Here is a 13,948-nt window from a genome sequence, read left to right on the forward strand (position 1 = left end):
GGCGGAGCTCCGTAGGGGCGGAGCTTAGCGTGACACTGACACCGGGGTTCCGCTGCGACCCTTGCAATATAATTGGCCGTCCAGGGCGCATCCGGGTCTGCAGAAAGGCCCAAGGTTCCAAGGTGCCAGGCCGAGCCCAGCAGCAGGCGCGGGTCTCCAGAAGCCAGGACTGCGGCCCGTCCACCCACTCAGCCCACCTCGCCTACCGCCTGGACCTGTCCGTCACCGCGCGCAGCACCGCGCCGCCCGCGCCCCGCACTCACCCTGCCCAGACCCCGCAGCGCCGACCACAGCGCCGTCGACATGATGGGCATGCGGCCACGCAGCCCCAGCGCCTGCCCTGCGCCCTGGTGGGGACCGCAGCCCGGAGGACCCGGCCCCGCCAAGCGCCGCCGACTGGACGACCCCGCCGACGCCGCCGAGCCCCAGGCGGCGCCCAGCCTGCAAGACGCGGCGGGCGCCGCCGCCGACGCCACCGCGCTCACCTCCGTGGTGGTCCTGGCCGCGGGCTGCGCCCTGCAGGTTCCCCTGGACGACGTCGATCTGGTGCTGGAGCCCGCGCCAACCTCGGTCCTGCAAGTGTCTCTCCAAGGACACACCCTCATCCTGATCCCCGAGGGCCTGGTGGGAGCCACTGACCAACGCCCAGGAGGCCAGGGAGACGCGCCTGATGGCCCAGAACTGGGCGCTTTCCTGAGCACCCCCGGGGAGGACGTGGTCGTCGAGCAGGGATTCTTCTGCGAATCTGTCCCAGAGATCGCCATCCAAGAAGAGGCCTATGAGGAAGACGCTGATCGTGAGTTCCTGGAGGCCTGGATGGGCCCTGCAGCCGGCCCAGGGGCGGGGCTCCTGCTCTGCACTGGCGGAGTGTCCAGCCCCTGCCCGCAGGGCCCCACCCTTAATTTGGAAAGAAGCTCGCCTGGCCCCATGTTGGACCTGGATTTCCACCTTCTGAGACCCTTCCCCAGCTCACCGCTCCAACCCCTGCCTCCCTCTCCAAGTCCAAGTTCAAGTCCCCAGGCGCCTCCAGAGCGCTCTCCAGGCCCTCGGAGCAAAGCCTGCAGACGCCTGTTCCAGGAATGAACTGACTTCCATGATCCTTCGCCACCTTACTGGGCCCAGGTGAGGGTCTTCCCAAGTCTTTGTGTGTACACTGCACAGCTGACAAGGTTAGATAACAGACAGATTTTTTTTTTTTTTTTTTTTTTTTTTTTTTTTTTTTTTTATGTAGGCGGCATTGCAGAATTTTGGATCAATGGCCGACTAGAAAATCCAGAAGAAAGATAACCTTGGGTGAAAAAATGCTTCTTGAAATACAGTGTACTTTTAGACCTAAAGATTGCTGCTTAGGTCCTTTTCCGTAAAGAAGTCACCAAGACAGTTGCTTCCATCCCAGCTAGTTTTGCTTCAAAACTCAGCTTTAGCACTTTTCTCTAGAAATCCAGTCTGGAGGCAGCACCATATCACTGCATTCCTTTTCTCCCAAATTCTCATTACTAAATTTCTTTTGCTTAACTGGGTTGGGCCCTAGGCTCTGCTAACGACTACCCTCTTACCAGGACCTTTTCCCTGAGGAGGCCCCAGGCACCTTTGAGGACTCTAAAAAGTTGTACTAGAAAAACGTTTGTTACTTGCAAAACAGACCTAGAACTGGGAAAGATGATCATGCACCCTCATTTTTTCTAGAATGATTAGGTTAGCAAGTAATTTAACACTTGTCAGTGTTTTCTTTCCCAAAAGAACCACCTCTTTTCCATTTATTTCCTTTTGTATATTTTTAATATAATTCTACTGTTCTGAAAAAGTTCACACTTCTAACATTCTGCATTTTTATTGTTATAAGATTCCAATTTATATTGTATATTGTTAATATTATATAGAAAAAATTTGTTTTTTATGTTGATCTGGTATCTAACAAGATTACTTAATTTTATTAGTGATTTAGCAGTAGATTCTCTTGGATGGTTGATAAGAACAACAACATCTCTAAATAAGAGACTATTTCTCTCTTCACAAGCCTCTTACATCTTATTTTTCCTTAACCTTTCGTATTGTATATTACTTTACATCCAGGTTGACCAGTGTGTGATAGGAGCATTCCAGTCTTATGCCTTATGTTGACATTTATAAATTTCACTATAAAGTATTATCTTTACTGTACATGATTGGTCAGTAACCCTTATCCTGTTGAAGAAGTTGGTTTTCAATCTTTCTGATCAAGAAAAAATGTTGAATTTCTGTTTTGGTTTTGGCTAAGACTACAGAGACTTTGTCAAATTATTTTAAATGTTGGATTTAATTGAATTGATTTTTTAAAATTTAATAATTTTTTCATGTATATAATAGTTACATGGAACCTTTGGGCCATTGGGGTACCATCAAAAACCAGGCAAGAGAACACATGAGACCGGAGTTGGGACTTCAAGGATTTAACAAATCGGATGCCCTTCTGGGGACTTAAGAAGAAAGGAATGAAAGGAGAAAGTGACTGCAGGGTCGTTTTACATCTTAGATGTTAAGTTTTAAAATTTTTCTTCTGTGTAAATGAGTTTGTAGTGTCTTTTTTAATGAATTCCTGTGATGATATGTACTGATAGAACTTCTAATGACTAAGTATTTTTGTAGTTCTGCTCTTCCATATAAATTTATAAGATTGTTCTCACCCTGGGTTCTTTCTCTATTTTGTGGTGTGTGTGAGGGGTGTCTTTGGTTGGTTCATTTGGTTTGGTTTTTATGCCCACTGCTCCTAATATTAAAATGTTCATGATTTTGTCAAGTCTGCTTCATATCATTATAACAAAATAAATTACTGATAAAGCTAAATTCAACAAAATTCTAGTTATTTTCTCTGTTGAACATTATTATTTAGATTTAGCAAAACATTTTACCAGTTTCTTTGCTCATATTCTGTTCTTTCATTGCTCTCTTTCATTCTGTCCTCATTGGTATTTTTACTATGGTACACATTTTTTTCTTTTTCTTGAGACAAGGTCTCACTATGTTGCCCAGGCTGGTCTTCAACTTGTGAACTCAACTGAGCCTCTCATCTTAGCCTTCTAAGCAACTGGGGATACAGGTGTGCTCCACCATGCTGGGCTAGTATGGTATGGGTTTTTTGTTTTTTGTTTTGGTACAGAGGACTGAACACAGGGGTGCTTAACCACTGAGCCACATCTGCAGACCTTTTTCATATCTTATTTAGAGACAAGGTCTCCCTAAGTTGCTCAGGGCCCCCCTAAATTGCTGAGGCTGGCTTTGAACTCAGGATCCTCCTCCTGACTCATCCTCCTGAGTCGCTGGGACTACAGGTGTACACCACTGCTCACGGCTTTACCTCTCAATTTGTATTATCATTCCTTTGTAAGGAATTAACTTTTCACTTCAGTATTTTTCTTCACTTTGGTTTTTTAACTTGATATGTTTAGTTTTAGGTAGTTTGCCTGCTGCAACACAGTAAGCTTTGTAAGTCTGGAGAACTCATTCTTTCTTAAAATGTCAATTTAAAAAATTAGTCCCTATCTCTTGAAACTGCATGTTCTCCAATCTGTGGAACTCCTAATAGAAAAATTCTGGTGCTACTTAATCAATGTATTCCCCCATGTCTCTTATTATCTGTGTTATGCTTCTCTGTTATCATGATGCACTTTCTCTCTTGCATTTAACTGGTTCATTGTCTGCTTTCAAAATTCTGTTTCTTTATAGGAAAGTACCATCTCAAATACTGCATTTATCATTTTCAAGGCTTCTAATTAACTGGCCTTTAAAATATACTTTCTTTTATTTCGCAATTTCTGGTCAATGTCACATAAGTTTTTTACTTCATAGATGTTATTTTCTTTGCCTCTAGAAATATTTACACATTCTTATTTTAAATTCTGTTAATTTCCATAATAACATTTCTTCAGGCATAAAATCACCAAATATTTGGTAGCATCTAACAATATTGATTTCTTCCTGATCAAGCAAATTTTGGTTTGTGGACAAACTTTGAAAGAGAATTCATTTTCTGGTTTATAGAACACCTATAAAATTGCACAGCATAAGTTTTTATTCAATCATGGGACGTGATAAGTTCATGCAGTCATAGTTCTGGGATGGACTCTGTATCCACACCTCCTCAGGACGGCTGGGAGAAATAGAAGCTAACTCAGCTTGTTCTCCAGGAGTTTCTCTCGGCCTTCAAGAGTACTCCACTGTACTCCACTGACAGCTCAACAGAGGGATACACAGGACCAGCCTACGAGCTCCAAATTGACACAACTCTGAAGGGCAAATCCAATTCTAGATCTCTCAGTGAGTTAGCCAGACGCATTTGTTGCACCTGTACCCAAGTTCAACTCCTCCACCTGCCCAGTTATATTTTCTTTGTTCTCCTAAATCCTGTATGCAAATCTCCATAAACATTCCCAAACTGAGTTAAGACACCTGGTGCCAGGAATTGTCATAGGACACGGTCACTAAAATGGGTTTCAGTGTTGAATCATGGAGCATGAATAGCCCATGGCATGCTAAAAGCAGAGCAGATAAGAGCTTATTCAGTAGTGAACTCATTGGGACTCTAGTCGAATGAAATACACTGCCACCGGCAGTATCCCACGCATTAAGAAATTCAAAGCACAACGTAACAATAAGAAGTAATATCTTAAAAGGAGTGTGGAGCCAGGCATAGTGGCACTGCCTATAATCCCAGCAGCTCGGGAGGCTGAGGCAGGAGGATTGCAGGAGGGTCAAAGCCAGCCTCAGCAACTTAGTGAGACCCTGTCTCAAAAAACTAAATAAATAAAAAGGGCTGGGCATGTAGGTCAGTGTTTTGAGTGCCCTGGCTTCATCCCTGGTACCCAAAAACTAAAAAGTATTGTGGAATTGAATTGCTGTTTCTAGGACAATCAATGTATTCAAGAAAGAGAAGAAGGATGGTTAATTACCAATGAAATTTAAATATGAGATCCAGGCAGTCTCTTCAACCACATACAAATAGTCTTGCATCTCCTGGAGCTAACCTGGCCCACAATTTACTGTACAGATAGATTGAATTCTCAAATTAGGCAAGTCTACTGATGAGGTGACAGTTCTGACTGGGCTCTGAGGCACTGATGAGGACAACGAGGTGGACAGATTTGAATATCTTGAATTTCCAGACCCCAGGCCTGGAGAAGTGACCTGCTCTCCTCTGTTAATGACTGGCACTCCTCCCTTGCATTAAGTTGACAGAAGCATCTGCCTGGCAAGAAAACATGCAACCACCTCACAATCTACCCTTACCTCCTCCCCACCACAAGGCCAGTAACTCAAGCCCAGAAATACTGTAACAACGAAGGGGAGGGGGACATACACAGTTGTGTGTGTGTGTGTGTGTGTGTGTGTGTGTGTGTATTCAGGATTCACTCAACATTAACCAGCAGGAATCTAGTACAGGACTGAAGCTGCTGAATGTCAGCCTGTCAAAGAAATAATTAAGCACTTTAGAATTCTCCCATAATACAGGGAAGTTTTAACCTACTGGCAAGGACCTTGTAAGACAGTACTCACATTCTTACCAGTGACTCTCAGAAGCTTGGAGAAAAGGATGACCCACACTAAGTTAAGAAGAAATGCCATAACTGCAAGGACAGACAGTAGAATAATGGATCAAAGGTTTAGAAAAACTGGGCATGGTGGCACACACCTGTAATCCCAGCACCTCAGGAGGCTGAAGCAGGAAGATCTCCAATTCAAAGCCAGCCTAAGTATCTTAGCCAGACCCTAAGCAACTCTGCAAGACCCTGTCTCTAAATAAAATACAAAAAAGGGCTGGGGATGTGGCTCAGTGGTTAAGCACCCCTGGGTTAACTAAAAAATAGGTTTAGAGAAATGGGTTTTATATGGTGGATATGCGACCTAAAGTTGTGAAATGCACCAGCTACTATGACGTGTAGGAGAGCCTAGAGGGACATTGCACATCAGAGCAATAAGGAATGCACTGGGAGATACCAGTATCATCGAGAAGCTTGGGGGAACCGGGGTCATGGCAGCAGATGCAATTAAAGAACTGGACTCCTTGTCAGCCAGGGTGATAAAAAGATCTGAGAGACTAGAAATAGAAATGAATGATGGTCAGACCATACCTGACAGTAGAACTCAAACCCACCACCTCTCCAGCAACTATCCTAGAAGACAAACCCTAACCTCTAGAGTAAGACCCCAAAAGGCCAGAACTTGATCTTTAACTGTCAAATTCCCTCATCTTCTCTCCCACTTCCAACACAGGATCAACCAGAGAAGAGTAAACATGCTATGCCTAAGAGATGATAAACCATACCAATCGTTTACGAAGTCCCGCTTCTAGTTAGCCTACCTCCAGCGTCCCCAAGCACCAACTTACCATCAGACACACCTGAAGCCTTCCCTTTTTCCAGTACAAACCTCTCCTGACCTCCTGGCTGCCTTTTAATCTCTGTCAAAAGCAAATGATGGTCAATGTTTATAGCAGCTCAATTCACAATAGCTAAGCCATGGAACCAACCTAGGTACCCTTCAACAGATGAAAGGATAAATAAAATGTGGTACATAAACATAATGGAATTTTATTCAGCCATAAAGAAGAATGAAATTATGGCATTTGCCAGTAGATGGATGGAACTGGAGACTATCATGCTAAGTGAAATAAGCCAATCCCCACAAACCAAAGGCCAAATACTCTCTCTGATATGCAGATACTGATTCAAAATAGGTCAGGGGTGCGGGTAGGAGGTGGGAGGGTGGGGGGTGGAAGTTCACTGGATTGGATGGAGGGAGTGGGAGATGGGAATAGAAAAGACAGTACAATGAATCAGACATTCAGACATAACTTTCCTGTGTTCATATATGATACACGACCAGTGTAACTCCACAGCATATACAACCACAAAAATGGGAAGGTTACACTCTGTGTATGTATGAACACATTAGTTCTTATATAACTGAAAAGAACAAATAAAAAAATGTTTAAAGCAAACAATGGGGCTGACTCTGCTATAGCACAATCTGAATAAACAGTCTCTGTTTGTTCCCATTTGGATGGTGTTTATTTTCAGTCTTCTCAAAGGCTGAAATGGGGTCCACCCAGCCCAATATTGCAGATCAGCACTGGGTCTGAACGATATCTATCTCTCTCTTTCTCTCTCTCTCTCTCTCTCTCTCTCTCTCTGATTTGAGTTCCTTGTCTATTTATTCTCAGTTCAAAACTCAAATTTTGTTATCACATCCATTCGTTTGGCATCCCTGGTGCAATCTAGCCATTCCTTTTCCTCCCCTTTTCCTCTCTTCTGCCTTTTCGTGTAGTATTGTACAATCTAAAAATGTCACAACTAAGAAAGAAAATCACAGGGTCCAACAGTTTGGCCCTGTAGGCCTGTCGCTGGAGCCAGCCTTGGGGTCTGGCTAGTTTATTGTCCTCACCAGACCAGCATCCATTTGGACAAACTTCACTGTGGGTCATCAGTAAAACTGGACAGAGTCCTCCTGTTTCAACTTTTTGGCCAGAGAGATTGACTTTGATCCAGAGGGATATCCCTGATTTTCCAGAAGGCACAGACTGTTAGATCCTCTTATATAAGGTGCACAAGCATCACGTTTATTGACCATTACCAGCTCTTATGGGGCCATCTGAGTCTAAATCCTCTCCTCTTACAGGAAAAATGCCTGCTTCTTATATGTCTTCTCGTTATAATCCTAATTCTTGTGTCTCTTTCTAAATGTCATAAATATCACTAAGAATGCTGTGGACCATCAGTGGCCAATGTGGGGAATATATGACTTGAACAAAATTTGAGAGGCAACTTAGAAAAGGAAGGGAATAGGATTTCTCAGATTCAGTGTGTAGTACTTTTTGACTGGGGACACGGAGAAGCCTCCAAACAAAATTCTGAATCAAAATATTCTTCATCAGAAGATTCTCTAGTCACAGTTAACGAGCGCTTTGATTAGTAATATCAAACAAGACCCACATCCCTAATAAATTTTCACCTTTGATCTCCAACTGCCTCCCTTCTACCTAGATGTCCCTCTGCCTCCTCTCCTCCCAATATCCCTCCTTCATTATCTCCATTACCTCCTTCCTTTTCTTCTTGTCCAGACCCCAATCTATTCCCTTTTCTTTCTCAAGAACCTTAAATGCCAATTGCCTGTAAAGATCCATCTATCTGTTCCATGAGCCAAGTATTCGCGCAACTATAGAATTTAAACCTTAGACCTGCACTGAATTAAGAGCTGAAGTTTCCCCAAACACAGACAAGACAGCAAACATTCATGGAAGAAATTAGATTTCTTTAGGAGAATTTAGATTTTGTTGGGGTCCATGATCCTGAATACCTGATTCACATCAATTGATACACATTTGGGTCATAACCACAGATGCTAAATCCTGGATAGCAAAAGCTGATGGGATTGGCCCAGAAAAGGACCTATGGATCTCTTTTTCCATTATAAAACTGAGGGTCAAAAAAGAAAGCTGAAGGCAGGTGTGGTGGCTCATGCCTGGAATCCTAGCTACTGGGGAGACAGAGGCAAGAGGACCACAAATTTGAAGACAGTCTAGGCAACTTAGTGTGATCTGTCTCAAAATAAAAAAAATAAAATGGGTGGGAATGTATTTGATTCTTGGTATTAAAAAAATGCATTTGATTCTTGGTATTAAAAAAAAAAAAGGCTGAAAAGAAGAGCCAAGTCTCCTGAAAGCCATACCCAAAACATTTCCAACAAAAATTAATAACAGTGCTAGTATTTCTACATTAAATTCTGCTACCTTTATACAGCCTCCTTACTGGAGGAAATGTACTATGTGAGTGGAGAGTGTTTCAAATGATACACATCTCTCTCTCTCTCTCTCTCACAGCCTTTAACTGTAACCCTTGGGCTCTTGATTAAAAATATTTCTCCTGGCTTTGTGATAACATGCCTGGTAACTTAATAGGGAGAGACTTACTTTTGCACATGGAATTATAATATTAAATGCACACCAAATGGACTATTTCTGGAGTTTACAAAGGACTCCTTTATTTATACTCAAGGCATGTCTCTTCTGGATATACCTTTGCATTCTCTATTATATGTGATGCATACCACAGATAAAGATCTTGACACTATATCTGACCTTCTATGGGCTAGAAACTCCACCAACATAGGGAAAATAATGGGAGCAGAACCTATTAAAGTTCAGTATGATCCTACCAAGCCATTACCCAAACTTGCCCAATATCCCTTAAAACCAAACAAAGAACTCAAATCTGTGGTTGAAGGTATTGTATACAAAGGCCTTCGCATACCTCGCATAAGTGCTTGTTGCTCTTGACCCACTAGGAAGGGGTCAAAACAGACAAGGATATCGATTTGTTTAGAACTCAAGCCATCAACAGATCCAACACTTCCTGCTAGAACTTGACCCAAATCCCAGCCTGTCATCCATCCCACCTGCAGCCGCTTGCTTCCCTGCAGTGAATCTCTGCCCTGCTCTCATTTATCACTAGACAAGAGCAGTCAATGCCTTTTGGCTTCCATGGAAGGAAGCAATATCCCAGGAATTCACCGGAGTCCCCTCTAATTTTCCCAGTTCCTTGATCAAATCTAAAATTCTTGGGATTCAGTTCTGAAACAGTAATAAAATGTTCTCCTATGGTGGTCAGAGAACAAGGAAGTCCATAAAAATGATCGTTTACTTACCTCCAGCCCTAGCAGAAAAGAGACAGTAAAGTTCCAAAAAATGAATTACAGTTTTGTCAAATCATGGTTCATTATTTGGAGTGATTTGTCTGAGGAATGAAAAATATTCTCTCTGATAGATTGAAGACGACCCAAAAATACTCTAGAACCCTCTAAGAAGACAGTTCAGAGTCTTCTCTTTAGAGGGTGTTAACCCCGCTGCATTCTGGGATATCGACCTCCACCAGGAAACCACCACCTCAGCTTGCACCACCTTGGCTTCCACCAACAAGGTGGGAGTGGGTTGGGGGTCTATTTCAGGGCCTAAGCCCATAAAACTCCTAAAAGAAAACAGGAAAAGCTTCGTGACATTGGATCTGGCAATGATTTCTTGGATGTGATGCCAAAAGCACAACAGCGAAAGTAAAATAGATAAATTGGAGGCACCAACATGAGAAGACTATACATCAAAGAGCATAATCGGGTAAAAGATAACCTACAGAATGGGAGGAAGTATCTTCAAAGTATAAGGTAATTAGGGGTTAAGATCTAGAATATCTAAAGAAGTTCTACAACTCATAAACAGGTTAAGGCCACCTTTGAATACTTTCGTAAAAAGGTCTTTCACTAAGCAGTATGGAGATTCCTCAGAAAGCTTGGAATGGAACCACCATTTGACCCAGCTATCCCACTCCTTGGCCTATACCCAAAGGACTTAAAATCAGCATACTACAGAGATACAGCCCACATCAATGTTCATTGCTGCTCAATTCACCATAGCCAGATTGTGGAACCAACCTAGATGCCCTTCAATTGATGAATGGATGAAGAAACTGTGGCATATATATATATACAATGGAATATTACTCCGCCATAAAGAATGATAAAATTATGGCATTTGCAGGCAAATGGATGAAATTGGAGAATATCATGCTAAGTGAGATAAGCCAATCTCAAAAAACTAAAGGATGAATGATCTCGCTGATAAGCAGATGATGACACATAATGGGGGGTGGGAGGGGTTAGCGTTAGGTTTAGGGTTAGGGTTAAGGAGGGTGGCAAGAATGGAGGAAGGAAGGACTGTATAGAGGGAAAAGAGGGGTGGGAGGGGTGGGGAGGAGGGAAAAAAATAACAGAATGAATCAAACAACATTGCCCTATGTAAATTTATGATTACATAAATGGTATGCCTTGACTCCATGTACAAATAGAGAAACAACATGTATGCTATTTGTTTACAATAAAAAAAATCATAAAAAAAGGTCTTTCACTGGACTGGGGATATAGCTCAGTTGGCAGAGTGCTTGCCTTGCAAACATAAGGCCCTAGGTTCAATCCTCAGCATCACCAAAAAAAAAAGAAAATTCTTTAAAAAGGACTTTTCATGACCTTCAGTCAGGAGCTGCCATCTACTGAAAGAAATATCAGAGGAAACACTGCTCTTGAGCTTCACCCATAATGGCCCTTTTACTCTTGGACTCCCTCTTTATTATGAGTATTAGGGTCAAAACATGTTCATTCGAACTCCACCTTTAGACCATCCCCAACAACAGTCACTGATCTTCGTTTTATTGATTGCCAGATATATGCCATTCCTCTCCAGACTCCCAGGAAAAAATTGCTGATGATTCCAGTCTCATCAAACAAGACTGGGTATAACTCAATTAGCATTTTTACTTACAACAACATGAAAAAATTAAACAAATGAACCTGTGACTTTCCTAGTGTCCCTCTCTCCAGAAAAAGAACTAATTATTATAATCTATTGATCAGATCCTAAGTAATTCTAAATTTGAATTTAACAAATTGGTAAGGTGATGGGCCAAATAGTTGCCAACTGAAAGAGGCTAATAGAGATCCAAATATGTACCTTGATTCTGATCTCACATTGTAAACAACTTTTTATCTTGGATCTCTGTGTGACCCTGCTAGATAGTATTTTCTTTGCAACCAGGATGACCAGTTCTGTTTGTCTCAGACAATACCTCATGCACTTTTGGAACACTTTTATGTACACAGAGACCTTAATTCCATTAACAACCCATGCTGGAAATTTTTATTCAGATTCAAACTCCAAAATGACATCACCCTTGATTATTCAGGCATTTAACTTGGAAGAATTACTTGACTGATAGTTTATGCAAGCAATTGAAGCAGTGTTCCAATTAGTGGGAATTGTACAAATAGAAAATCCTGTAAAAAATTATTATTATCTCTGGCAAAAGCTATTAATGATAACCATCCTAAAGGGAATATAGATCAGTCTCAATTTATTGGCACGAGCAGTGATGGACAATCACATTGCTTTCGGTTTCTGGTTGGCTAGTTGTTAAAGCTTTTGTACAATTTCTAATACATCTTACTGTTCTTACATCAATGAACAGACTATACATCATCTCAAGGAAAAAGCCACTTGGGTCTCTAAGGTTTACCCTTATGACCGTGGGATTTCATTTCTTATCAAGTACATTTACTAAGGCAATATTTTTAAATTTTAAATTGAACTTTTAAAAAATGTATTTCTTTATATTAATTGACAAAAATATACACACTTAAAGTTTGGACTTCCACTCCATTTCTGGATCCTGTAAAGTTACTTAATTATTTTAAAAGTTGAACATAATAATGTTTATGTTCACTATTTTTCCTGTCATTATTAATGGTATATAGGAGAATAGAAATATCCCTCTCCACACTGACTATTCTCTTAGCTAAATTTCACACACACACAATATATCATGTGCCTACCCATATAAGAATCAATAGTCAATCAGTCTTAAGTCCCAGTCTAGAATGATTCTATTTCTACAAATAGTGACTTCTATTTCTCCAGAGCATTATACTCTACACATAAAAAAATAACTGAAGATACCCATATTGGACAAGAATGACCAGAGAAATTTTCTATTTTTTTTAACATTTTCTCACATTTGTTTTTATTTTTTTAATTTTTCAGTTGTAGATGATCACAATACCTTTATTTTATCTATTTATGTGGTGCTGAGAATCAAACCCAGTGCCCCATGCATGCAAGGCAAGTGCTCGACCACTGAGCACAACCCCAGCCCCCAGAGAAATCGTCTTGAACAAAACATGCAAAAGGGATCCAAGATGGCGGCCTAGAGGGAGACTGCACCCCCATTCGCTCCAGAACCCAGGAGTTAAGAAGGGGAGGCATTGAGAGACTCGGACTGAAGTGGAGCCACGGGTGAGTCTGCCCACTGGGTAAAGCTCGGCCCGGGTGGCAGGCCCAGATAGAGGTGGCTTATCGGAGCCAGGCAGGGCAGCTAGAGTCATCCACAGGCAGTCCTGCGCACTCCGGCGGTGGGCCCCGCCCACACAGCCAGCTTCTCCAGGTTCTCGGAACGGAACTGGCCCGTTCTGAACAGAGCAGGCTCCGAGTCCCGGAGCCGCTGCAGCGCAGTGTACTCCTGCAAAGAACCAGCGGAGAGCCTCGATCTGCAATCAGCCTCAGGGATAAGGGCAGGGCAGCCGGAGACCTCTTCAGGCGGCTCTGCCCACTCCGGCTGCGGGCTCTCTTCACGGGGAGATCCAAGATGGCGGCCTAGAGGGAGACTGCACCCCCGGTGGCTCCAGAACCCAGGAGCTAAGAGGGGGAGGCATAGAGAGACTTGGACTGAAATAGAGCCACGGGTGAGTCTGCCCACTGGGTAAAGCTCAGCCCGGGTGGCAGGCCCAGATAGAGGTGGCTTAGCACAGCCGGGCAGGGCAGCTTGAGTCTTCCCAAGGTAGTCTTCCACACTCCGGCAGTGGGCTCTTCCCACACGGCCAGCTGCACGGTGCAGGCCCACAGTGAGAGCATTTCCGCACAGAGCCAGTTCCAAAACGTGGAACCAGTAGGGGGCTAGGGGCAGTATTCTTCGAATGAGCTGCTTTATCAGATTCCTCCAAGACATCAGGCTACTGAAGGCTGGGAGGTGATACACGAAATCTACTGGGACACTATAAGCCAATAGTGGAAAACTGCAATATCTCAGGGTCCCACTGACAACTGACCATTATGAGAAAACAAAGGAAGAAAATGTCCCAAACAAACCTAGATACTACATCAATAAAACCCAATGACAGCACAGCAGAAGAAATGTCAGAAAGGGAGTTCAGAATGTACGTAATTAAAACGATCAGGGAAGCTAATGAGGAGATGAAAGAGCAAATGCAGGCATTGAAGGAGGAGATGAAAGAGCAAATGCAGGCATTAAATGATCGCACCAATCAACAGTTAAAAGACCAAATACGGGAAGCAAGAGATCATTTCAATAAAGAGTTAGAGATA

At 42.7% G+C, this 13,948-nt stretch overlaps 1 protein-coding gene across 1 annotated transcript; it reads left to right on the forward strand.

The window, feature by feature from the left end:
* The first annotated feature begins 303 nt into the window (after window positions 1–303).
* LOC124992848 (proline-rich protein 23A-like) lies at window positions 304–1,083 on the forward strand. Its single transcript, XM_047564142.1, has one exon. The coding sequence runs from the start codon at window positions 304–306 to the stop codon at window positions 1,081–1,083; it is 780 nt and encodes a 259-aa protein (XP_047420098.1).
* Window positions 1,084–13,948: the final 12,865 nt, after the last annotated feature.

Source organism: Sciurus carolinensis, chromosome 9 (assembly GCF_902686445.1).
Source record: "Sciurus carolinensis chromosome 9, mSciCar1.2, whole genome shotgun sequence".
Taxonomy (NCBI): domain Eukaryota; kingdom Metazoa; phylum Chordata; class Mammalia; order Rodentia; family Sciuridae; genus Sciurus; species Sciurus carolinensis.